Here is a 24547-nt window from a genome sequence, read left to right on the forward strand (position 1 = left end):
TTTCTTATTTTCCCCCCTCCTTTCCCCCCTCTCTTGTCTCTCCTTTTTCTTCTCTGACTCTGTGTATGTCTCTGTGAGGAAAGCGTGAGGGAGACGGTGTCGGCGGTGTGAGAGCAGAACGTGCTGAGGGTTTTTACAGCGCCTGTAAGGAAAGGCTTTCATGCCCTTCCCTAATACGGCGAGCGTCTCCCAGTAAATATTCAGCAGCGTCGGGTTGATGTGCAGAATCCAGAGGTCCTCAAATTAAGGTTTGAACCGCCAGCAGAAATGTTCAGCCATAATCAAGCGCTGCGCCCCGGACGACTGCCAAAAGCGTTCCGCGGGCGGGCGGGCGACGCAGACGGGCGACGCAGACGCACGCGCGCGCTTCCACGCCTTCCCGCGGCTGAAAGACATCACGGCCGGCTCCGGTGCCGGACTGGCTCCATTAAGGGCGGTCAGACGCGGCTCTCCCGCTCCACGCCGGGCGGGGGTGCGATGGCGCAGATTGTCGTGACCGTTTCCGGGGGCGCGGCCCTGACTTCGTTGCTCCGGTCGGGGCGGCTGCATAGCGCCACCCTGCTTGCCCTTTCCCCGTCAGCGGGGCCCTCCCCATTAATCACCGCTAAATGAATGCAGTAAAAGGCATAATCCGGTAACATTACACCGCGCCAGATTCATCAAATGGAGCATTTTCTCTCAGTCAGGCCCCGGTCTGATTTCATTACTGCAGTGGGGAGTATTCTAATCTGGTGGCAAGCGAAGGGCTCTTATTGCCTTTGGAGTGCAGCGAATGGCTTTCCACAAACTCAACGGAGACGGTTATGGGGAGTGTATTAGCGTAATGAGGAGCCAACGCCGCGCTGATAGATGCTTCTAGAAGGAGCGGAGCTATCAGCGGGAGACACCGAGGTGCCAGGGTGGGCAGGCCGGGGATGGTTTATAGCCCATCTCCGCCATTTAAATGGTGTCATTTCCAATGTTGAAACTGGAGGCAGTCTCTGTCAATCATGCATAATTGATACTCCTTGTATTCACTGGCTGGCTCCAGGCAACTGCAGGAAAACTGTATCAAAACAAAATGGCACTTTGCATAGCGCTGCGAAAACGCGTCCGCTGACAGCTTGAGCAGTGCACGTCCCCGCTGATGCTTGGACTGCTCTTTATGAATATCGTAATTGTGCCAGTAATGATGGTAATTATGGACGGTGCATTTTGAACGATATGATAAAATGAGTAAGAGGTTAACTTGCGTTGGCAGGCGCCAGCGCGGTTCCTTACAGGCTGCGCCGTTGAGCAGATGACACGCGGCTCGCTGGGCTGTCCCAGGGTCCCTGCGGACGTCCCGTGACTCTTTTGCAGCCTGAAGGACACGTTTAAGGACATGAGGAGAAACGCCGGCGCTTTTCCGGGGGCGGTTACGAGCCCGGAACGCGGCCCGTTCGTCTTCCTGGCGGGTTTTTAGGCGTGACGATGCGCCTTTGACTTCCTCCACGAGGGGGGGCGGCCGGGAGAAAGTTATCAAAAAGCTCACCCGTCAGCCCGCCGTCTGGGTTGCCGTGGCGATGGAGTAAAATGGGGTTTAAAGCTGGCAGGGAGGGTCATTTTTCTTCGGCCGCGGCGCACAGTCGACTCTCCGGACTCCAAATGTTATTACGCACCTTTGTTTGCCCACAGTGCTCCTCAGCCCCCCGTGCCCCCCCCGCCCCAAACACACACACACACACACACACACCCAACCCTCCCTCCCTCCCGGGCTGATCTTCTACACTACACTTGTCAAGGAGGGTGAGGGGTGCTGTGAAAAATGATTACACGACTGAATCCTCCTGTCCGGGGAAGTAATGGATTGCTGTTGTAGTTTCCAGGAGGATTTTGTTTGTTTTAAATGCAGGAAGTTTGTGCGGACGGTAGACAGGGGGCACTTTTTTTATGAAATAAAAGCGCATAGGTGTTTTCTTTCTTGGCTTTCTGAACTCAACCGACTTGACTAAATCAACTTTCTTTATTGCTGACGAGGTGAGCGCTGCGTAAGAGTTTGACCCGCAGGAACGGCGCGTTTGAAAAAAGGACTCGCAGGCGTATATACCGTTCCTCCTCTCCCCAGTGGTCCTGCCGGCTTTTTCACGGTAAAAGCGCGCAGGGTAATGAATGAGTTAACCGGGCTATTGGACATGCATGTCACGGCATGGTGGCAGCATTGTCAAGAGCAGTAAAGGCGCGCAAAGATTCAAATGTCCTCCGTGACTGGGTATATTTTAAGCGGGACACCCATTTCATTTTATGCCACCATCTGTTAACCTCAAAGCCAGCCATATCTTCAGCAGCCCTGAAGCCAGGCATACATAATTCAGATATCTGATTTGAATTCAGTATTGATTTAGTGAGAAATGCTATTGCTCAGGTACGGGGGTAAGTGTGTAGTCTACAGTGTTAAATCCAATAACCCACAGGCCCTCGTGCTTTCCACTGCTGCCTCCCGTATTAATTGTTTTGTCAAGCCCATGGGTGTTATATCTGACAAAAAAATATCTCTCCCTCGCAAACATAGACGCACACACCTACACATACATACACAAACATAGACGCACACTCTCTCACACACACACACACACACACACACACACCTACACATACATACACACAGACACACAGACACACACCTACACATACATACACAAACATACACGCACACACCTACACACACCTACACATACATACACAAACATAGACGCACACACCTACACATAGACGCACAAACTCACACACACACACACACACACACACACACCTACACAAACATACATGCAGACACGCACCTACGCATACATACACAAACATACACGCACATACCTACACATACATACACAAGCATGTACACACACACACACACGCACACAGACACACACCTACACATACATACATTAACATAGACGCACACACACTCTCTCTCACACACACACACACACACACACACACACACACACACACACACACACACAGACACAACATGTAGCTGTTCGGTCATCTTTTCTGGAATTTAAGGTGGACAACTTTCACCCTCCAAATGTAAATAAATGGCACCTTGGTGTGCTGCAACTGGAGACTGAGGTCAGTGTAAATGACACTTTCAAAGTTGTGTGTGGCCTTATGGCACTTGACTCTTATGGGACTTTTGTGCATTTGGTGCAGATTATTACCTGCGCAGGAACCTCAGCTAACGGCCTTGGAAAAGGTGACCTACTTCCATCACTTCTGAAATGTTGCAGGAGCAGAGAGTGATGGGATCTCTGCTCAGCCCTGTCTCTGAGGAGTGACATCTTCACCGCATAACGCTCCAAACTCTCACCCTGCCCGTCCGTTAAAAAACAATACAGAGAGTGAAACTGTGTAGTTTCATTCAAATTACAAACCGATTTCTGAGTCGAATGCACCCGAGTTCTGTCTTAATTAATATCGCATCGATTTAACGGACAGTGCTAAAACAGTGGCTATTTAAAAAAACAGTGGACTGCCACATAAATACTCCTTGGGTTTGTGCCCTGGGGATCGGCAGTAATTGGAGGTTTAACCACCATCCACCTGAGTGACAGGCAACCGATGAACACGGGTAAATAATTAACTGATTAAATAAGCAGGGCGTTTACATGTAACTTGGTTAATGAAGTTAGTGGATTCAGCGGTGGGAGATTAGATGGACCACAGACGTTGTCGAGCTGCTGTTGGGTTCACCTGTCACTGTTATTTCACAGTCGGCGGTCGAAAGCCATGCTGTACAGATCAGTGGTTTATAATCCTTTATAGTCCTGGGATCCACTGTACCGGCTTGTATCGGGTGCTTTTACCGTACATTGAATGTTGATGTCAATTAACCGTGTCAATGACAGTTTGTGAGCGCGCTGTTGGAGGTGTGTACGGAGGTTGATTTAAAGGTGTTCCTTCAGTGTGTTAATTTTTGGCACCGTTAAAACAATTTCAGGAACACCGTGGAGATAATTTAAGCGCTTGTCCTTTTTTTAATTTTCAGCTCTTCTGGGGAATCTAAAGAATTTAATTGAGCTAATTGAACTCACTGAACTAATTTCATTGGTCCCAGATTTTTATTTTGGGTAGGAATGCGAAGGTTTTATCTCGACTTTTTATAAGTGAACACATTTCCCACGTGTGTCTCTGCAGGGTGCAAATCCAGACCTTAATAAACAAAAACAAAACCACACAAATTGTGGTTTTATGTTCCTTTTGTTTGTCGCTAGGAACAGAAAAGACAAAGCCAATAAGCTCTAAACCAACAAGGGAGGAAAAACACGTGTACGGTGTCTCTACGCTTCTGTGTACCAAGTTAAATACTCGGGCAAAAACTTCTGTAAAGAACAGAAAATGATTCAATTTCCACAAGCCTGTGAGAAAATGACTCATTAGAGTTATTAGAAGGGGGAAGCTGGTGCTGTGACTCAATTCGTCTGCATCCAGATCAAAAGACACTGAACCGCAGGGGACCCGCGGAGATCCCATAGCACTCCCTGCAGGGAGCCTTCACTTCTCCCATCAGCTGTATTACAGATGTATCGCTTTATATTTCCATTCAATTAATGGGGCTGATCAATCACCACTTTGGCAATTTCCGAATGATTTCCCCTCGATTCCGTAGAGGCTATTTTCCGTCCAATTAATTCAGAGAGCGCTAGGGGGCCTCTCGCTGTTTTGGAGATAATTAGAAATTTCAGGAGTGTTTTTCTCTCTGCGGGGGGTCATTTGGAAATGTCCGGGGACCGTGCGGAACGGGCCCCCGCTTCCTAGTCTCTGTTGGTTTAGCGCTGATGTCACCCCCCCGCCCCCCCAGGACGGAGGGTTAATGGTTAATCTGCGCCCCCCCCCCCCCCGCCCCCGGTTCAGGACAGAAGGTTAATCTGGTTCTGTTGTTAGGTTGCTGCTGCAGTCCGCTTTTTGCTAGAATTAGCGGCGCATTCGCACCGCGCTGCTGGGTCTTTGTCACGTTTCCTTCCAGCCAAAATAATTACACCTCTCCTCCCGCTTCTTCATCTTATGGATGAGCGCCGGGCGTGGGGTGCGGGTGAGAATGTTTAAAATACTGCCGTGTCATCAAAAGTGAGGAGCGAGGGGTGGTGGGGGAGGTGCAGGGGATGCCGAAATTTATGACTTAATTAGAGAGCTTGCGCCGGGCCCAGCGCTGGCAGCGGATGAGTTGTGCCCCCCTGGCAGATTGGCCTAGGCTGCGGGGAGAGAACATCCCTCATTACGGTAATCTGAGCGCGCTGAACCGCGCCGGCTAAAAGACGGGTCGTCTTCTGAAAAAGAGCGCTCGCTCACCCGATTATCTCTCCGCCCCGGCCCTCCCTCCCTCTCCCCCCGGCCTTTACACACGCGTGTTTCATGTATGCCCCCCGCGGGGGAGAACAGGACGTACGCACACGGGTCACGGACGGGGTCGCTCCACGCCCGGACGCTTCCCGCCGCCGTTCGCCGCCACGCGGGGACCCTGGTCTCACTGTAAAGGTTAAGACCGGAGGACGCCGTGGCCCGGCTCTGTGCAGCCGCTCCGCCCGGTCGAAGCCGTGTGGGCACGCCACGCGGTCTCGGCGTCCGAGACTTATCCGCGCTCCCCTGGGTATTTTCCATTTGCCGTGAACTTCAACACCGGCTTTACTTCCTCGGTGCGATTGAGTCGGAGGAGGGAGAGTGCGGTGTTTGTCTTGTTGTTGTTGTTGACGACGCGCTCTCCCAAAGGGGAAAAAAAGTGGGAGAGGGCAGAGACCGCCTTTCTCTCGGAAGACCAGAGACTAGAGGCGTGCTTTTGTGTACGCACTTTAGGCCGGATACCATTGCATGAAAGGTGGTACATAATAAAAGTTATTAGTTATTTATTTCTACGCAGTGTGTTAACGGTGACCTCGTCACATTATATAACGTATCGTATACATATCACTTACATTTTATGTCTCGTGGCGTTCCGTATTGTCACGTCATGTTTCACTATGCATTCAGTAGGCGGCTGTAACGTGTCATTATATCATCAGGCTGTTTATCATAGTGTTTGAGCATGGCGGCGTAAGCTGCAGATTGCGGACCGTTGTTGTGTGAAATCGTCGCGATGATTGGAGAAATACGGAGTCTGGGCTCGCGAAGCGGTCTGCCGCTTGATTTCAGGTTGTAATGTCAAGAGCAATTTGCTGCTAAGAATACTAGGCCTCAAGTGGAAAGTTTCGGCTTTGAATCGGTCGGGAGCTGCAGAGTAGGACTTTTCTGCCGCTGTGTCGTAACACAATATGAAAGATATTGTGCTCGTATAATATAGTGCTCTCCCGACACTCCCCAGCCTGTTACGTTGAAATAACGAAACACAATTGAACGCCATCGAGCCGGTGGCTGAAATCAATGTGCCACAAAAAGCCTCTCTCGGAGAAAAATGCCTACTGTCGCGGCCATTCCTGGACATTGGTATTTGCGGTGCGGGGAAAGGGCGAGGAAGATGGATCGCTGTTCGAAGCTTCCGCCGAATCCTCCGCCCTATCGGACTCCCGGAGGTCAGCGGCTACGCTATAACCCTGGGACGAAGAGCCAGGAATAGGCAGCGGGCCATCGACGAGCTCACCCGGGGACATTGACCAGCCATAGATTATTCATGAAGGCACATAAAAAGCAGCGCTGGGTCATAATGTCGCTTTAAATGAAGAACGGTTCGCCCTTGCTGCTTGGCATGGTGCGTAGCCTGTTTGATTGCGTTTTGTCCTCTCCCAGGCCGACCGCGTTTTGGATTCAGGCCCTGCTCTCTTATGCAATGAGGTATATTGCCTACAGCGAAATCCTACAGCACCGAAATCAGAACATATAAAACAGTTCCCCTCGCACCAGCTGCACATGGTTTTTTTTTTTCATTTTGCCTGCGGAATATACATGATTGCAGAAACTAACACAATTTGGTGGCACTTAACTGCAAGATTATACCTATCAATATTTCATGAACAAGCCCCCCCCCCCCCACACCCCCTTCCCCCACCCCCTGCACCTTCCCCCCCAAGTTAATGAAATCTTTGGATGCATGCCATAAATCGAGTAGTGGAAGCTGATAAGGAGCCGCCACGCCGTTCGTTCTGACTGAGGAAAAACGCGGACCAGTTTGCCCCCTGTCCGTCACGTCCGACAGACAGACAGACAGACAGACATACGGACGTGTTAAACCGCTGCAGTCTGTTCTGCAGTCCGTCTCCGTCCGTTTGCGGCATCTCTGAATTAATCTGCCTCATCTCCCAGCAGTGCTAAGACCGTCGCACCTTGGAGTGATAGAAGCGTGTGACAACACACAGGGGACGGGTCTTTAACTCCTTAAGTAAGGCATCAGTTGTCAGGATTGCCTCAGAGGTAGCCTCGTATTTCGATTTTTTTTAGCTCCGTAATGTAGGTGAGTCAAGCTGCTGATTTAAAGAATACTGAGTAGATCGTCTTGCTATCAGCTCATTGGCTCAAACTGGATGTACAGAGTGACATAAATCCTGGATAGGCTATGACCTGTGAGTGAATCGGATTTGTTTTTTTGTGACTGCATTTTGTAGCCTACACGGTCCTTGAAGACGGAGGTGTTCTGCCCATGCAATCATTAATGCGGTCTCCATGGTACCCACAACAGCGTGTATGAATCACAGTATCTCGAAAAAATATTGGCTTCATCACACAGGCGTTAACACAGGCTGTCCCATTGGAGGGAAGAAGGATATGCCTGGGCTACAGATTTAGTGAATTACAGTCCCGCAAAAATATTGTCTTCCTTCTCTTTCTACCCCTCTGCCATTTACAACCACGGCATTTCTGTCCAAATTTCATATCCAAAAGTGCCGCTCTGCATTAGATCGAGTAAAACGAGATTGTTTTTTAAGATTTCATTTTTACGATGTTTGCACGCAATGAGCTCCTGAAACAGCGGGGAAGGGGGAACGGGGAACATTAAACCGTAAGCGTTAGTAAACAGACAGTTATAAATTTTCGACATTATGCCGTTTTGTTTTATTAACAAAGCAGATCATTATAGCATAGTGTACAGCAAATGGTAATAAGTTGCAAATTGGGTTTGGTTGCCTGGTAATGAATATTGAGTGATGGTGCGGGGAGGCTTGGCAGTTGTGTAATTCCCGATGAAAGTGGGAGCGGGGTCAGAGAATACCTTACTTCACCTCCACACACCGCCGTGGGCTAGCACACATCAGGGCTAATCGCGGCTCTTCCTTGACACTGATTGTCAATACAAATGACTTTAATATACATGCTGCTGGTGTGTGAAATCGTTGTCAAGTGGACGAATAAATCATTGAGTTATGGCCCCTTAATACTACAAATTGCCCCATGTATTTTGTTTAATTGACACCACGGAGCAGAAAACAAGTGATGCCGCTGACATAATCTGGATGCGATCGAGGTCCTCTCCTGCCCATCGCTGATCACTTATCCCGGAGCCGGGGAACCTGCTCGTCAGCCCCGGATCATTTACCGTCTCCAGATACAATGCGGTTTATAGCCAATTATCTCCCGCGATACCATATTGATTGCTGTATTATAGCTCTTAAACGCTTGGCTGTTGGACGCGGGCTTTTGGTGGTGGGGGCGGTGTTCTGCTGGAGGAGGGGGGTTTCGCATCACGCGTTCACGAAACAAAATAGTGTTTTCAGATTTGATTGTGAGCATCGCAAGTGGCTGTTTGGGAGCCAGAATGAGTGTCTTCGCTGTCCACAGAATAGGAGGAGGCTGTATTAGTTTCTTTAGAAATACATGGTAACCCTGTTACATGCTACTGCGCGGCAGTGTGAGGGAACACAATTTAAACTGGAGCGCGGCCAGTTCTTGGTTTTAATTTTAGCGAGAACACCAATTTCAGGACAAAAGATTCTGAAGATTAGACAAGCCTTACAAAAGCTTAGAAATGCATTATTTCCAGTAACAAGGCTGTGATGTTTCTTCTTGCATGCTTCCCCCTAGAAATCTACCGCTGTAAAACTACCTCTGCAATCTTTGTCAATCCATTGTGAAGATGTGCTGATGTCAGGGTAACCATTTGGCGGCTATTTTCCTTACGTCTTAGCTGTGTCTCATTTTAATGGATTTTAACCTCCACACCGCTATTTCTGGATGCCTGCCAAGGTTTGCAGGCGTTTTGTTTTTAGCCTCCTCGAAATAAAATTGTCTAAGGAAGTGATTATTTTCTGTTTTGAGTACATATGCACCAGTTGTAATATTTTAACAGAGTGTTGTGTAATGTGTTAAAACTAAATGCATTATGCAATATGCAATACTTATGTGAAGTGTGCCACCCTAAGTGGAATGTCCATAGCAATTTAGCATGTAAAACACAATCAATTTATCACATTAACTAATTAGCTTTTTATTCCGTTGAACATCAGCTCTGTATTACTCAGTATGAATATTCTCTAGTTTGCCTTTGGCATATTTCACAGTGGTGCGAGGCTGAATTATCAGTTTTCTCACATTTTTACATTAAATACACTTTACTACAGATGGGCCCACATGCTTCTGGGAAGAGATGTTAAAAAAAAATAAAAAATAAAAAATTGGCTTCCCTAATCCTAAATATGAGACTGAGTGTGAATTACTCAAGAAGCAAAGGACTTATCGGCCAAATCCAGGCCAAATCCGAAATGAATCTGGGATTTGGATCTCGGGGTATGGGATGTTCCTGCTAGCCGCTCCTCATCAGCATTAAAAGTTCCGATACGTGAGGTACAAACACAGGCGCTGCGCCGGCCCGCCTCCCGCACCGTGCTCAGACGTAACCTCCGGCTGACTTTGGGAGAGTGCTTGGGTTTCCGAGTGAAACTTTCTGATTGGGCCCGGGTGGACCCCCCCCCCCCCCTTCCCCGGCCTGCGCTCTCCGGCTGCCCCCGGACCCCCGGCCGCAGATTGGCGTGTAAAAACGCGAGTCTCGGGGGACGCGCGCGCGCCCGCGCCTCCACTGCGCTCCTCCTCGCGCCCCGCGCCTCCAGTCCTAATTCCTATTGACATTTCTGGGCCTTGAGACGCGTCGTTCCCCGCGCTCCTGACGGATGTGGAACGGATACAATTTCTAAAGATACTTTAGCTGCAGGCTCAAATTAACCTAGGCCAACTAGTACACCCTGTACCCGGAGTACTGGAATTTGCATCAAATATAGCGAAATAATGCAGTGTCTCCCAGTAATACATCAAACACTGCGGTCGCGCTTATGTATTTTTGGGAGGTTGCAGCTTTAACAGGATTACGGCCGCCAAGGTTTGGCCGAACAGCATGAAATGAACAAAATGAAACAGAATGGATTGGGAGTGTGTAGAGAAATGCCATCCAACGTGCTGGAAATGAATATGTAGCCTGGATTAAGTGTTGATGTTAATCACACAGAGATGGACCGGCTCACAGCAGAATGCTTCAGAAAAGCCTTTCCAGGGGAGGGTTGGGATCTGGATGAGGGAAGCTGGACTACATTCTGCATATCATTTCTTTTGTGAAGAATACATTTTTCTAGAAATTTCCTCCGAGCTAATAGCGCTGCTCGCTGATGTTTTATGCATTTATGTGACACGGTCCAGGTCAGTAGGAACATCTGGCAGTCAGGACTGAGGAACACAAACAGCTTGGGGTGATAAAGTTAATTTACTGTTATTTTTTCACTTCCGTCCTTTCCTTTAGGTGGCTGTTGCTCAGAGAAAGCTGGGGTGAATGGTCTGCGTGTGAAGTAACTTTACGCTTCCTTGTTGACAAGTATCCATTGATGGTTCTCAGATTCAAATTGGCTGAATGGAATAATTGAGTTATTACATTACACATTCGTCATTTGCAGTGACAGAATTTACGGCACCATTTCTGATCCGCGGGCTATAAAGCATACGAATATCCATTATCTTTCGGTTTTTGGACACTACAAAAGGCCATTTAAGTTTTGCGAAAATTTATAGGAAAAAGTAAAATGAGACTGTGCCCGGCTCCCTAATTAGATGGTTTTCATTCTGGAGGCAGCTACTGCTGGCAGTGGACATAAAGTAAGCCAGTCATTTGTTTTCAGTGAAATAGTATATATTAACAGAGTCTCAACTGCATAATGTAGACATTGTTTTTCATTTTAGAACAGACAGGGGGGGGGGGGGGGCGGGGGATCATACATCCACATCAAAGTAAATCAGTGATTTTCTGTGGAGTTTATGTCCCAATTCAGCCCCGCCAGGGGACGGGGCGATTATTGTCATCCACATACTTCCAAATGATAACAATTAGGTCCTTTCCCACAAGTTTGTTTTACAAGTCTGTCTTTTTGTAGCTCAAAATAAATTCTGCGAAAAGCAAACAAAGCGAACAGACGAATAATCCCTCTTTTACCCGACGGTATTTATCCTGTCTCTCTTTGGGGAGCCATTAGTCAATATCATTTTCTGTCAAAGGCAGGGAACACAATGGCCATCTCCTAAGATTCAATGCAGCTGTCTCGTTCTGTCAAACAAAGCCGGCTCTAGGTGTGCCCCGCCGATATAAGTGTGTGGATGGTTCCGGAAATAAAGAGTCAAGCGTTTGATGTTTTTTCCACTGAGCACGGTTTGATGGCTGTTCTGCTCTGTGAATTCGGCAAACTGAACACTTTCAGATCTCACTAACTATCTCCCGTCTCTCTCCTCCTTCCCCACAGCTGGGTGAACAACTTTGGCCATGAAGGACTGGGATTGCTTTTGGAAACACTGGAGAAACTGCTGGATAAAAAACAGTAAGATCATCTTTCCAAAAAAAAATTAAAAAAAATCATGTAGCCTAACGTTTCAACAGAAAGAGAATGCTGTTTAATATGCATACAGTAACTGCCACACTTCAAATATTCTATCTTTTCTATCTTTCATTGGCTTGAAATGTCGTCCTGTAAATATTGCCAAAACATTACATTTAAAAAGAGGTAAATGATGAAGTGAAAGCTCTCGGGCTGAAACCCCACTGCTTCTGTTTCTCTCCAGGCAGGAAAGCATTGATAAGAAGAACCAGCACAAGCTGATCCAGTGTCTGAAGGCTTTCATGAACAATAAGGTTTGTGTGGGGAGCTGGGGGCTGCCTATGAGGCTATGGCACTGCAGGATTCGCAGAGTCTGTGTTAGTCTGCTGAAAAGACCGTCTTAAACCCGCCTCAGCTGCTTTAAGCCTCTGTCTGCTTTCGACACTTCTAGCTGGTTTTAGCTGTTCGACCAGTTTAGTTACCTAATCACCGGTCTATAGTCAGCTAGTCCAACAATTTAGCCACCAGTTTACTTAACGAGTTAGCAGGTTCAAACCGTTTGACCCAGCGGCAGACCACCTAAGTCCAGCGGCAGACCAGCTTTGACCGGCTAGGTCCAGCTAAACTGGGATTTTCACCAGGGTAAGCACCAGAATCTTCCAGCTAATCTTCCCTTTTTCGCCAGTAAGTGATAGCTGATGAGCAACTCCCCAGGCCCATGAACACTGCTGCCATGCCTGTACATAAACCGCCATTTCATAACACAGTGAGCTGTTTATATATTTCAGTGCCATTGATCCATGCGTGGTTTCCTAGGAAATGGCGATGAAATGTTGGAAATGTTTTTTTTTTTTTTTTTTTAGAGTGACATTTTTGTTGCTTTGCGCAGCGTGAAGAGATCCGTGTGGAGGCCTTGGATTCCTTTCACAGGAATTAGCACAGTGCATTAACGCGGTCGGGCGTCAATCGATGAAATCAGCAGCTTCCCCCCTTTAGCAGCGAGCTCCGTGAGGGGAGAATGAAGTGGGGCGGTGGGGGAGCTGTGAGAGAGGTCACCTGATACTTCCCTTTGCACTCGTCAGGGAAAACATTGCTGGAATATTCTAGAAAAAAAAAAAAACAGAATCGCAGAATCATACCAGCATTGTGATACGATGCGGTTTTCTAGAATGTTCCAGCGTCGTTGAGATTTTGTGAATAGGTACATCACCTGAAATACTGTAATACTTGTGGGTCTCTGCTCCTGCAGGCACTCTTAATTCACATTTTCTCCATTTTTTTTTTTTTTTTTTTTTTTTTTGCAGAAGTCTTGCTATCATTTTTGGCCAGCTTTCCTAAATAGCTCCGAGTCCCTAGCTTCTTCCAAGAATTGAATTGCTTTTGGCCAGATTTTTGCTGTCCCTTTACCAAACTCCCTACGCGCGAGCAGGTCATCATAAAGAGTATGTCTGAGGGATTTTAAAAGCACAGTCAAATGTGTGTTTGTCCCTAAAGCCCTGTCCTGATTTGGATTAATCTATCATCATCTCCATTTTCTCTTTCCCTGGCCTCGTTGGCCCTCTGTTAGAGGAATTTGGGCTAATTTTGTATTTCTGTCCAGGCATGCTGTTGGTTACAATCCCTCAAACTCCTATTTGCATAGAATAACCGTAAAGTAAATGATAGGAAATCGTTAGGATGTACACAGAAGTACCCTATACTATAAATACAGCTGACCCTTTACAAAAAAAATGAATCTGACATTTTATTTAATTTATATTTTTCCCCTCTTCTTCTGTGCTTTCAGTATGGGCTCCAAAGGATTCTGGGAGATGAAAGAAGCCTTCTGCTCCTGGCGAGAGCCATCGACCCTAAGCAGACCAGCATGATGACAGAGATTGTCAAGATCCTGTCGGCCGTCTGCATCATTGGCGAGGAGAACATGTAAGTTCCGCAGAGCGCGCCCCCCCTGGTTGTCCGGCTGTTTTCTCTCCTCCGAGCCTTCAGTCTTCAGACCAGCGCCTCGAGGGGAGCCGGCCTCCCCGCCCTCCCCGCCCTGCGCCGGCGTTTATGAAAGGGTTAATGAAACACGAGTGCGGACGACCTGTCACAGACCCAACGCACCGCTTATTGAAACACACCGGAGCGCTCTCGCGCGTCGCCGCGGAGACGCCTCGGAGTCCATTGGTTAACATGTTCTCATTTAGCCGTTCGGGCCGCGTAGCGTATTAAAGCGCTCAGGGTGGCTGGCCGTGAGCACACAGCCCCGGCTGACAGATTATAAATTGAATCCAGGGGAGTTTTTTTTTTTCTCTTTCTCTCCCCTCTTCTTATTGTGTCTGCTGCAGCGCCAGCCTAGAATAACAATGGCAGCGAAAGGCGGCACTTCAGCGGGGCTCTGTTCAACAGCTCGAGGAAATGAACAGACACAACAGCGAGAGGGGAGAGAGAGGAAGAGAGGGACACCTCAGAGCGGATGCTGGGTTTGAGGGAGAAGCAGCGGTGCGGGACCCGGGGCCCGGGGCCCCGGTGCAGGGCTGCGGACCGGCGGGTTCGGGGACCGCCGGGTTTGGGGACCGCAGCGGGGAACCTGGCTCTGCGGGGGTGCTGTGGGTGTGACACGCCCTTATGGGCCCCTGAGTGCCCACACTTAGACGCTGACTTAGGCCCAATTCAGGAACAGTATTGTTCAATGAATGTCGACTAGCTACATTCTGTTTCATTTTTGTAAAAGAAAAGAAAAAAGTGTGAATATTCTATATGTTCTCAAATAGGTATTGTATCTTTAAAATGGACTTTGCGTTGTTGTAAGCATGACGCTCTAGATCCCATCATGCCTTGCTCCCATACAGTTTGTATGACAGGCTAGTCCCACCCCTGCCCCTGCTTTACACAGTGTTTTTCTGCTCAGTGGGAATGTCTGGTGTCTTTCCATACCGATGCAGTGGTCGACTCCCCCAATGGTGGAAGAGCATGTACCACTGATGGTGGTCATTGCTCACTGCTCACAGCACCATTGCATTAGAGTGCATAGAATCAGACCATTGGTTAGCAAGAGCTGACTTTTCACGTTATTGTTTATTATGCTTTACTTGAGAGGGACAGATTCAACCGTGTTGACAAATTGAGCAAACAATCCAATGCATTGGTCCGCAGTGTATAGCGTACGCTAATTTTCAACACTCGTCCCTCGGGGGGGAAAAAGAGGCAGAGAAGTTAAAAACAAACAAATAGAGATGAAGCTATAAGGATAAATAATTAGTGTACATGACATGAATGAAATGAATTTCAGCACAACGTGATTACAGAGGCAAAACGATTGCTGTAGCCTCACCTTGTGATAATTTCATTTCGTGTGGTAATTTATTCCAAAACTGTGCTCCCTTAAAAGGAGGTGCACGTGGTGGCGACACCCTGCTCGGAACGGGTTTAAGCACACCGGCATGCTTAGCGATGCCATCGCGAATGATAACATCAAAGCACTCAAGGCACTTGAGGAGTTAGGCAGGTGTCGGTGTTTTGGAGCGCAGTCTTGACGGACTTGAACGACATCAAGTGCTCACTTAACTCACTTAACAGCTGCAGTTAGTGCACGGGAGTCCGACCTCTCCCTACTTGTTTAGCGTACACACACTTGTGGGAAGCAGGCTGGAGTGAGAGGGACAAGCCTGTACATTCAGAGTGGCTTAGAGAGGTGCAGGGTACGCTAATCGCTGATACCGCGCCATCGTAATGTAATGGGGCTGAATGGGCCTTCTTCATGCCCTCCGCTTCAAGGAGCGAGGCGCTGCAAACATTTCTGAAATCTTCCACTTGGGGGTGGGGGGTGGAGAAACAACGCCTGGTCTGAAGCTTCTCCGTTCTTCTCCGTTCTTCTCCATCCTTCTCCGTCCTACTCCGTCCTTGGAGAGGAAAAGGTGCACACGCCCACAGGGAAACGGAGGGATCGCCACCCACTGTGCCTGGGCCATGTGATGTGTGTTTGTCTCTGTATGAGGCAGATAAAAGCCAGGCCATAATCTGCCTGGTGAAAGAGCCAAATCTTATCACCGCACTATAATGTTTTTCATCAATTTTTTTTTCTTCTCCCCTTTTCATGGGCATGGGTGTCTGAAAGGTAGGCGAAGCCCCGTTATCTGTTATTTGTGACCGTGGTCTTTTGTGCCAGCGGTGTGGTGTGGACATCTTTTCAAGGTCCCGCTGAAGCCTTCCACAAAGAGACCCCGAGACCCTACAGAATGACACGGATGTACCTTCTCAACAAAAGCGTTTTGATCCGGTGCTGCCTCCACGCTGACACTCGTCCTGCTGCTGCCAGTTGAGTCGCTGTCAGTAGTTTTTCTTGCAGCGTGTTACACCAGCCCCTGCCGCCTCTGTGTGGCTGTGTGCAGTGCAGGGTATTCCAGACATTAAAACGGGACAGCTATGTGCAATATGCAGTAAACAAAGGCCCTGGATGGCAGAACGCGTTAATGTCTCCTCTGAAGGTACTGCGGAGGGGAGATCAGGGGATATGCGAACGGGAGGAGGAGTTGGCTGGTAAACGTCCCCGTCTGAAGGCTGATAAAGGCTTTGTTGACTGTCTTTGTGTCCGTTTGTGTCTGCTTGTTTTCCTTGCAGCCTTGATAAGATCCTGGCTGCCATGACGATTGCAGCGGAGAGGAATAACAAGGAGAGGTTTGCCTCCATTGTCGAGGGCCTTGAGAACCACGAAGCTCAGCAGTTACAGGTGGGTGCGATGGTCACATGGTCTCCAAAAGCCCACTGGCCCAGACCGCTAACAGGCCCCAGTCTCCTAACAGGCCCCAGACTGCTAACAGGACCCAGAACTATAACAGGCCCCAGTCTGCTAACAGGACCCAGAACTCTAACAGGCCCCAGACCACTGACAAGATCCAAACTATCAAGCCCCAGACCACTAATAGGACCCAGAACTCTTAACAGGCCCCAGACTGCTAACAGGACCCAGAACTATAACAGGCCCCAGTCTGCTAACAGGACCCAGAACTCTAACAGGCCCCAGACCACTGACAAGACCCAAACTATCAAGCCCCAGACCACTAATAGGACCCAGAACTCTTAACAGGCTCCAGACTGCTAACAGGACCCAGAACTCTAACAGGCCCCGGTCTGCTAACAGGACCCAGAACTCTTAACAGGCCCCAGACCACTGACAAGACCCAAACTATCAAGCCCCAGACCACTAATAGGACCCAGAACTCTTAACAGGCTCCAGACTGCTAACAGGCCCCAGAAATCCGGCCCCAGACCGCTAACAGGACCCAGAACTAACAGGCCCCAGTCCGCAAAGCAGTTCTAAAAACTCTTAATAGGACCCCAGAACTCTAACAGGCCCCAGATTCTTCAGAGCAGAGTTTCCCAACCAGTGTGTCATCAGACGAGGTCAGGTATGCCATGTGAAAAAGACTTAAAAAAATGTTAATTGTTTATTTTAAATTTAAATTAGTTGATCAAATTAAATTAATTAAATTATCGTTCAAATTAATTAAAGCAAAATATCATGTATCAAAATATCAAATAAATGTCATTAAAATGTATATCGCTTAATTACAACCCTAAACCGACATTTAAGCCTACAGTTGCCATGTCATATAAGTCCATCGCCTGCTTTTGAGAGAGATTCTGTAAACATGTAAAGTGCCTCACAGAAGAGGATTTTGGGGAAAAACGCCGTTTCAGAACTTTACTGCTCTTGTACGAGCGTGGGGCCATTTTGCGAAGGCCGTCACAACCCATTACCCGTGCGTCGGTTTGACCGTTACAAACGCTGATTATCCTACGCCGTGACTCCTGATCAGTCGACGTGCGTCACGGGCTGATTAATTGTTTAAATTGTTTCACGTCGTCCGTTTGTACGGCTGAATTATTGTCCCTGAAGGTAATCGGGTCAAGGGCTTCGCCGGCGAGTTTGACAGCGGCGTGCTCTTAGCATTGAAATCACGTTTAATAACTGGCCTCCCACGCCGCGGAGGCATGGTAATCAGCTGCGTTTTTTTCCCACTGGTGCGCTTGGTGTTCATGTTATCCGGAGAGCGCAAACTTCCCGTGGCGGTTCACCTGCCCTGTCAGGGCTGCGCGCTGTTGCGCGGGGATGACGGGCTGGAGCAGGGAGAAATGAAAGGATGGCTGGATGGAGCAGGGAGAAATGAAAGGATGGCTGGATGCGATACGGACAGAGCCGGGCCTGGCCTGCTGTCAGCCGGGCTGAAAGGCCTCTTCCCTTTGAGGCTGTGTTTGACACGCGGCCCGGGATAAGGCTGCCAGCTCTGTCAGTCTCAGGTCATCCGCACCTCCGCCCTTGTCGAATTAAACACATATTTACACACAATTCTCTACCTATCTCTCCCTCTCTCTCTCCTTCTCTGTCTCTGCCGCCCTATCTCCCTTGCTCTTCCTCTCTCTCCCTCTCTCTGTCTGCATATCTCTCTCCTCTCTTGCTTGCTCTTTCCCTCTCCCTCTCCCTCTCCCTCTCTCTGTATCTGCCTCCCTATCTCCCTCACTCTTCTCTCCCTTGCTTCTGTCTGCCTCTCTACGTCTCCCTCTAACCCTTTCTCACAGACTCCTTCTCTCTCCCTCTCCCTTTCTCCCTCCCTCTCTCTCCTCCTCTCTCCCACTCTCCTCTCTCCCTCCCTCATTCCCTCCCTCTCTTTCTCTCTCTCCTGCTCTTTCTCCTACTCTTTCTCTCTCCCACCCTCTCCCACTTCTTCTCCCTCCCACCCTCTCTCTCCCACTCACTCTCCCTCCTTCTCTCCCTCTCTCCGTCTCCCACTCACTCTCCCTCCCACTCTCCCTCTCTCTCTCTCTCCCTCTCTCCCACTCGCTTTTGTCTGTGCTTGGCAGCTCCAGTCTTCTCTGTGCAGATGGAGACTGCTGGGTATTGAGACACTCAGAAGCCTGTTTTGTCTTGGTCTTTATCAGCTCTGTTTCCTCCTCATACACCTCCACCGCCGAACGGGACCACGGCTCTTTTTCTCTCTCTGAAGCGCACATGCAGCACAGTAACTAGCAGAACAAAGGTGTTGTCTCAATTTGTTACCGACAGCCAGATGGCGCACACTTTACTTCCCCTCTACTCCTCCATTGTTTCTCTCGCTGACTCGAGCCGACTCTCTCAGGGCTGAAGGAAAGGGCACTCATCCGGCAACGTTTTGTTTCTCTCTCTGTCTCTCTGTCTCTCTCCTTCGCTCTCTCTCTCTCTCTCCCTCTCTGTCTCCGTCTCCCTTTCTTTCTCTCTCAAGCATTTTCTCTCCGATTTGTCTGCTGCACTCTGTACCTGACAACGTCTTCCATTACCTGCGAAAAGACCGAACAAAAGACTTCAATGCAAATTCGAAATGTTTTTTTCTCCATTTTTTCCTTTTTTTAGAGTGAAGAAAGATTTTCTTGTCATTATTTAGCACGAGCAATGCAAATCGCTCCATTTAGAGAGCACCATTCAGATCTTTGGAGAGAGGGAGGGAATTAGAAAAAGGGAGGGTGATAGAGAGAGAGAGGCTTGAACAGGGAATAATCCCTTTTGATTATAGAGGCTGTTTTCCACTTTTAAAACAGCTGGTAATGCAAAGCGCCGCTGTTAATTGTGAAGTAAATTAAAGTACCTTGCCAATGCCGCAAAGTTCAGAGAAATTAAAGAATTGAAGAAGTCTGCGACGGACTGAGCAGTCTAACTTGTTAATGTGATTAACGCCGCCATTTTGCCGCAGTCCGTCTCCGAGGTGGCTACGCTGGCGTCCATTTTAATTACTCCACCCGAAGCCTCCTATGTCTCCTCATCGGGCCCGGTGCCTTGGAATCTCTCAGATATCTCCAACCGCCTTCAAACAAACCTAATGAAGTCTTACGCGGTTGGGTTGGGACTAGCGTCGGCCTGGAGCCTTCCCTTTGACCGGTCTTTGATGGTTTAGGCCGTGAGCCTGTGGTGGTGTTGATAGTGTGCCAGACACCACTGGCATCTTCAGAGCATTTTCTTTCTTCCCGGTACAGTGAGCTTTGGACGAATCGTGTTGCTCACCTGAAGCTACGGTGCCCTCCATAATGTTTGGGACAATTGGGGGGTGGGACTAGATTCAGCTGTGAATTATGGTGATACAGTGTGGAACACATTTGTTGGCTAAAGGGCTTTAAGTCATTTTCATATCTACTGCATATCTGGCAGCAGCACAGTGGTTTGAATCTCATTTGATACCTTGGACCCTTGATGGCTTAAAGCCATTTTGCCAACAAATGTGTTCCATACTGTATCACCATAATTTACTACTAAATCTAGTAGTCCCATCCCATAGAGATCCATTGAAATCCAAAGAGTTTTAGTATCGCGTGTGGGACAACCTGCAAATAAGATATCCAGACTCTGATGATGTTGATAGGTCACAGACATCAGGAAGTCATGGCATGCAAAGGATATTCAACAACATACTAAATATGACTACTTTCATTGACATTGCTGTGTCCCAAACATCATGGTGCCCTGAAATGGGGGAAACTACATGGTGAATGCAACATGTATAAGAAATGCCCTTAGAAATTTTTATTACAAATATCAAATTGTGGAGTACATGGGCAAACAAATAAATGATGGGTCTTTGTCCCAAACATGGAGAGGGCAGTGTAACTGCCATGCCAGCAGTCCTTGTGTTTGTGTCTGTGCCCATCAGGTCTGTCACATCCCCGAAGAAACGGCGCTCCGTTCCTCTGTGCGGGTAGATTAGCACAAACCTGTTCCCACTGATCGTCATCTGGCCAACGCCGAGTTAAAAACAAAGCAAGGCTGCTTTTTCCATATGGCTGTTTTTCCTAATTCCTACCTGAATACCCCCCTGGCGTGTGCGCGTCCCCTCCCCCCGTCCCACCGGGGCATGTTGGGATTGCCCCCTCAGGATCGGAGCTGCGAAGCGTCCCCGGCACCTGGTTCCTCATTCGGCGCCGGGGATGGCTTTGGCCCCGGAATGCAGAGAAAAACAGTTAGAGTAGAAACGGCGGCTCGCCCGCGGCCTCTTAGTCTAAGATGGCGGCCGGCTCAATCGCGTGCTCGGAAAGTTACAACCGGCAGCGTTTCACACGTCGATCACGCTCATCCTTCAGCTACCATCGACCGCCGTTCAGACCCTTCACCCCTCACGGTTAGCCCCCTGCCCCCCCTACCCCCCCGTCCTCTCCCCTCTCCCCTCTCCCCTGGGCCCCCGTACCCCCGTGAAGACCCATCAGCACTTCTCCCCCCGATCCAATACATCCATTAGAAATGCGCAGCTGTTCGATAACCCCCCTCCGGTTCAACCACCCGCGGTCACCATCCTCTTTCTGCTCCCCGGGTCTTCTCCTCCTTTTCCCCCTTCTCTCCTTTTTTTTCTTTCTTTTTTCTCCCATCCCCCCCATATCCCTCGGTTCTGGGCTTTAACCGTGCCTCTGTGGCGCACGGATTTCTCCGGTGAGGAAGGTGCTCAGGGTTGCCTTCTCAGACACGGCGCGCAGAGCCAGGCGCCCCCGGTTCAGGGAGTATATTTTTAAGTTGCCATATGCCCTTATTGCATTCATTCATTATGCTGCAAGTTAAGATGTATTATGTTGTCTCCCATAAACCAAATACCAAATCAGTTTGCACAGTGATTAATAATGATGAGAAAAGCCCCGAGCAGCTCGGAAGGCCAACAAAGCAGCAGAACGAGAGAGAATAATGCAGAAAAGGAAAATGTAAAATCTATTGCTGAATAATGTCTTGTTTTTCAGTTCATTGCCCTGCCAGGAGGTTATGGCACGTCTCTCCCACGCAGGGGTGTTTTGTTTCGTTGGTAGGTTGCCAGTCAGCGCTCTTAACTTCTCTTCCTTTGCGGTTGCCACAGGTGGCTTGCATGCAGCTCATCAACGCCTTGGTGACGTCACCGGATGACCTGGACTTCAGGATACACCTGCGGAACGAGTTCCTACGCTGTGGCCTGAAGAAGACGCTGCCGGTGAGCACCCCGTCGAGCCGCCGCGGTGCATTGTGGGATGTGTCACATCAAACTCCCACTGGGGAGGTTTATCTGTCCACTGGGGAGGTTTTTTTTTTTTGCCTCTTGTGCTTTTGGGCGTTCAGTTCTGGTGTTTGCCCTTTCACCCAATTTTTTTGTTCCCCGACTTTGTGACATTGTTCTGAAAAGTGCTGTACAAATATCATTGAATTGAATTGGGCTAAAAGAAAAACCAAAATGTTCTTAGGAATAATGAAAAATGGTTTCTTTTTCCCATTTTGAACCAACTTTATTAGTCGAGTTGTCCAAAAACACACAGTATTTAGAGCAGAGTGCATTACATTGCCATTTTGTTTTCCCCTGTCTCATTTGCACTTATGAAAGCCGTGATATGCGTCCAGAATAATTACCGTTGGAGCCCGTGTGAACTCCGCCCCCCACACGGTGAGACGCGCACCCCTGGCCCCTGGCCCCTGGCCCCGGTCCACACGCTGGCCCCTGTTCCATCCGCTCCGGATCGGCTGCAGAAGCTCGGGGGCCTGCATTAAGAGCTGCCCGTTCCCGCTCTCTGGACCGGCGCTGTAGGCCATTAACGCTGCAGGAGAGATGCACATGAGCGATCACACGTCCCCGCAGGGGCCCCTGAACCAGAGCGGGGCCCGGAGCCATCATCAGCCAAAACACAACTGCTCCGGTCCGACAGAACCAGAACACATCTCCGCTCCGGTCCAACAGAACCAGAACACATCTCCGCTCCGGTCCAACAGAACCAGAACACATCTCTGCTCCGCGCTGACATAACCAGAACACATCTCCGCTCCGGTCCAACAGAACCAGAACACATCTCTGCTCTGCTCTGACACAACCAGAACACATCTCTGCTCCGGTCCAACAGAACCACATGCGCCTGTTTTGTTCACTCCTGAAAAACGTCTCTGTGTTGGATATTTTTACGACATGTTTCTCGGTAGCGTTATTACTCTTTCAAACTGCCGTACTTTCAAAATGGCTGTTTTTATCATTTTCTCCCATGCCTCGCCATCAGGTCCCTAGTTTTTTCCCAAAAAGCACTTGTGCTCCTAAGTTGAATGCATGCCAATTAGTAGATGTGCTCCTTAATAATTTTTTCTGTTAGAACACGTTAATTTTCATTCGCAAAAGCCCCTGAAACTGGAGCACCGTAGAGCCCTGGTGTCATTATTATTTTTTTGGGGGGTACTTATCCTACTTTTTCCAGATGTACTGATTTTTTCAGCTTCTCTGGTTTAAGGCAGTTTGTGCCTGGTTTGTGAATGGGGTATTTTCTCTCCCCTCTAGACAGTAGCCGTGAAGCTCAAACAGCCCAAAAATATGAAAATACCCCCCCCCCCCGGTCCGGCAGCCTGACCGGCCCCTCCCTGCGTTGGCATGGCGTGCCTCTCTCTCTCTCTCCCTCCCATCCGCCGTTTCCCCTGACAGATGGCACGCTCGTAGAGGAGGCCGCCGTGATTGATAGCTGGAGAAATTGGGTTACATTTGGCACGGCGCCATCTGTAAACTCCGCTGGCAATGATTCATATTAAAGCGGTAAAGTGCGCCGTTTCCAGGCTCGGAGCAGGTGCGGGGGAGCCCTGTGACTGCGCTCAGGTGGTTGGGGGGGCGGAGGGGAGGAGGGGGGCGTGCGTTTCGTCTGCACGACAGCGTCCCGCTCTCCGGGGGGAGACGGACCCGGTCCCACAGTGCCTGTGACGCTCTCGGTCTTTGTTCTGTCTGAAGCCCTAATTGCTTTATTGAATCATTTATTAGGTTAAACCAGCGCAGGTGACCAGGTGCTGAAGGCACGGAGCGTTTTTTTCTTACCCAGAGACGCGTAGAAAATGGGCCAGATCGCGAAACCACGGGGTCCAGTGTTTCTGAGCCCGCTTTAACACCCACCTCCGACACAACCCAGCACATATGCTCTTGAGAAGAGTCTGTGGAGAGTTTGGGGAAACACAGATTGTGTGGTACTAGGATGATCCAAACTGGCAAACTCCTTTTTTTTCCTCATTTGGCAGTAAATTGGCAAACTGACTTTCCCTCTGATTTAAACTCTTTTCCCTCACCTCTGTGTGGTAAACTCTGTTCTCTCAGCTCTCTATGGTAAACTCTGTTCTCTCAGCTCTCTATGGTAAACTCTGTTCTCTCAGCTCTCTATGGTAAACTCTGTTCTCTCACCTCTCTATGGTAAACTCTGTTCTCTCACCTCTCTGGTAAACTCTGTTCTCTCAGCTCTCTATGGTAAACTCTGTTCTCTCAGCTCTCTCTGGTAAACTCTGTTCTCTCAGCTCTCTATGGTAAACTCTGTTCTCTCACCTCTCTGTGGTAAACTCTGTTCTCTCACCTCTCTATGGTAAACTCTGTTCTCTCAGCTCTGTATGGTGAACTCTGTTCTCTCACCTCTCTATGGTAAACTCTGTTCTCTCAGCTCTCTATGGTAAACTCTGTTCTCTCAGCTCTCTATGGTAAACTCTGTTCTCTCAGCTCTCTATGGTAAACTCTGTTCTCTCACCTCTCTATGGTAAAACTCTGTTCTCTCAGCTCTCTATGGTAAACTCTGTTCTCTCAGCTCTCTATGGTAAAACTCTGTTCTCTCAGCTCTCTATGGTAAACTCTGTTCTCTCAGCTCTGTATGGTGAACTCTGTTCCCTCAGCTCTCTCTGGTAAACTCTGTTCTCTCTGCTCTGTGTGGTAAACTATTTCTCTCTCACCTCTGTGTCAAACAGGAACTGAAGGAGACGGAGGAGCTGGACATCCAGCTGAAGGTGTTCAACGAGAACAAGGAGGAGGACGCCATCGAGCTGAGCCATCGCCTGGAGGACATCCGGGCCGAGATGGAATATCCTTTCACCTTCCCCT

General features: G+C 48.9%; 1 protein-coding gene across 1 annotated transcript in view; it reads left to right on the forward strand.

The window, feature by feature from the left end:
• diaph2 (diaphanous-related formin 2) overlaps nt 1–24547 on the forward strand; it is a 482385-nt gene that overhangs the window by 127910 nt on the left and 329928 nt on the right. The window contains 6 exon segments of the mRNA XM_061234698.1: nt 11652–11726; nt 11968–12037; nt 13510–13646; nt 16323–16431; nt 21560–21670; nt 24415–24527. Of these exon segments, the coding sequence (XP_061090682.1) occupies nt 11652–11726; nt 11968–12037; nt 13510–13646; nt 16323–16431; nt 21560–21670; nt 24415–24527 (615 nt within the window).

Source organism: Conger conger, chromosome 3 (assembly GCF_963514075.1).
Source record: "Conger conger chromosome 3, fConCon1.1, whole genome shotgun sequence".
NCBI lineage: Eukaryota > Metazoa > Chordata > Actinopteri > Anguilliformes > Congridae > Conger > Conger conger.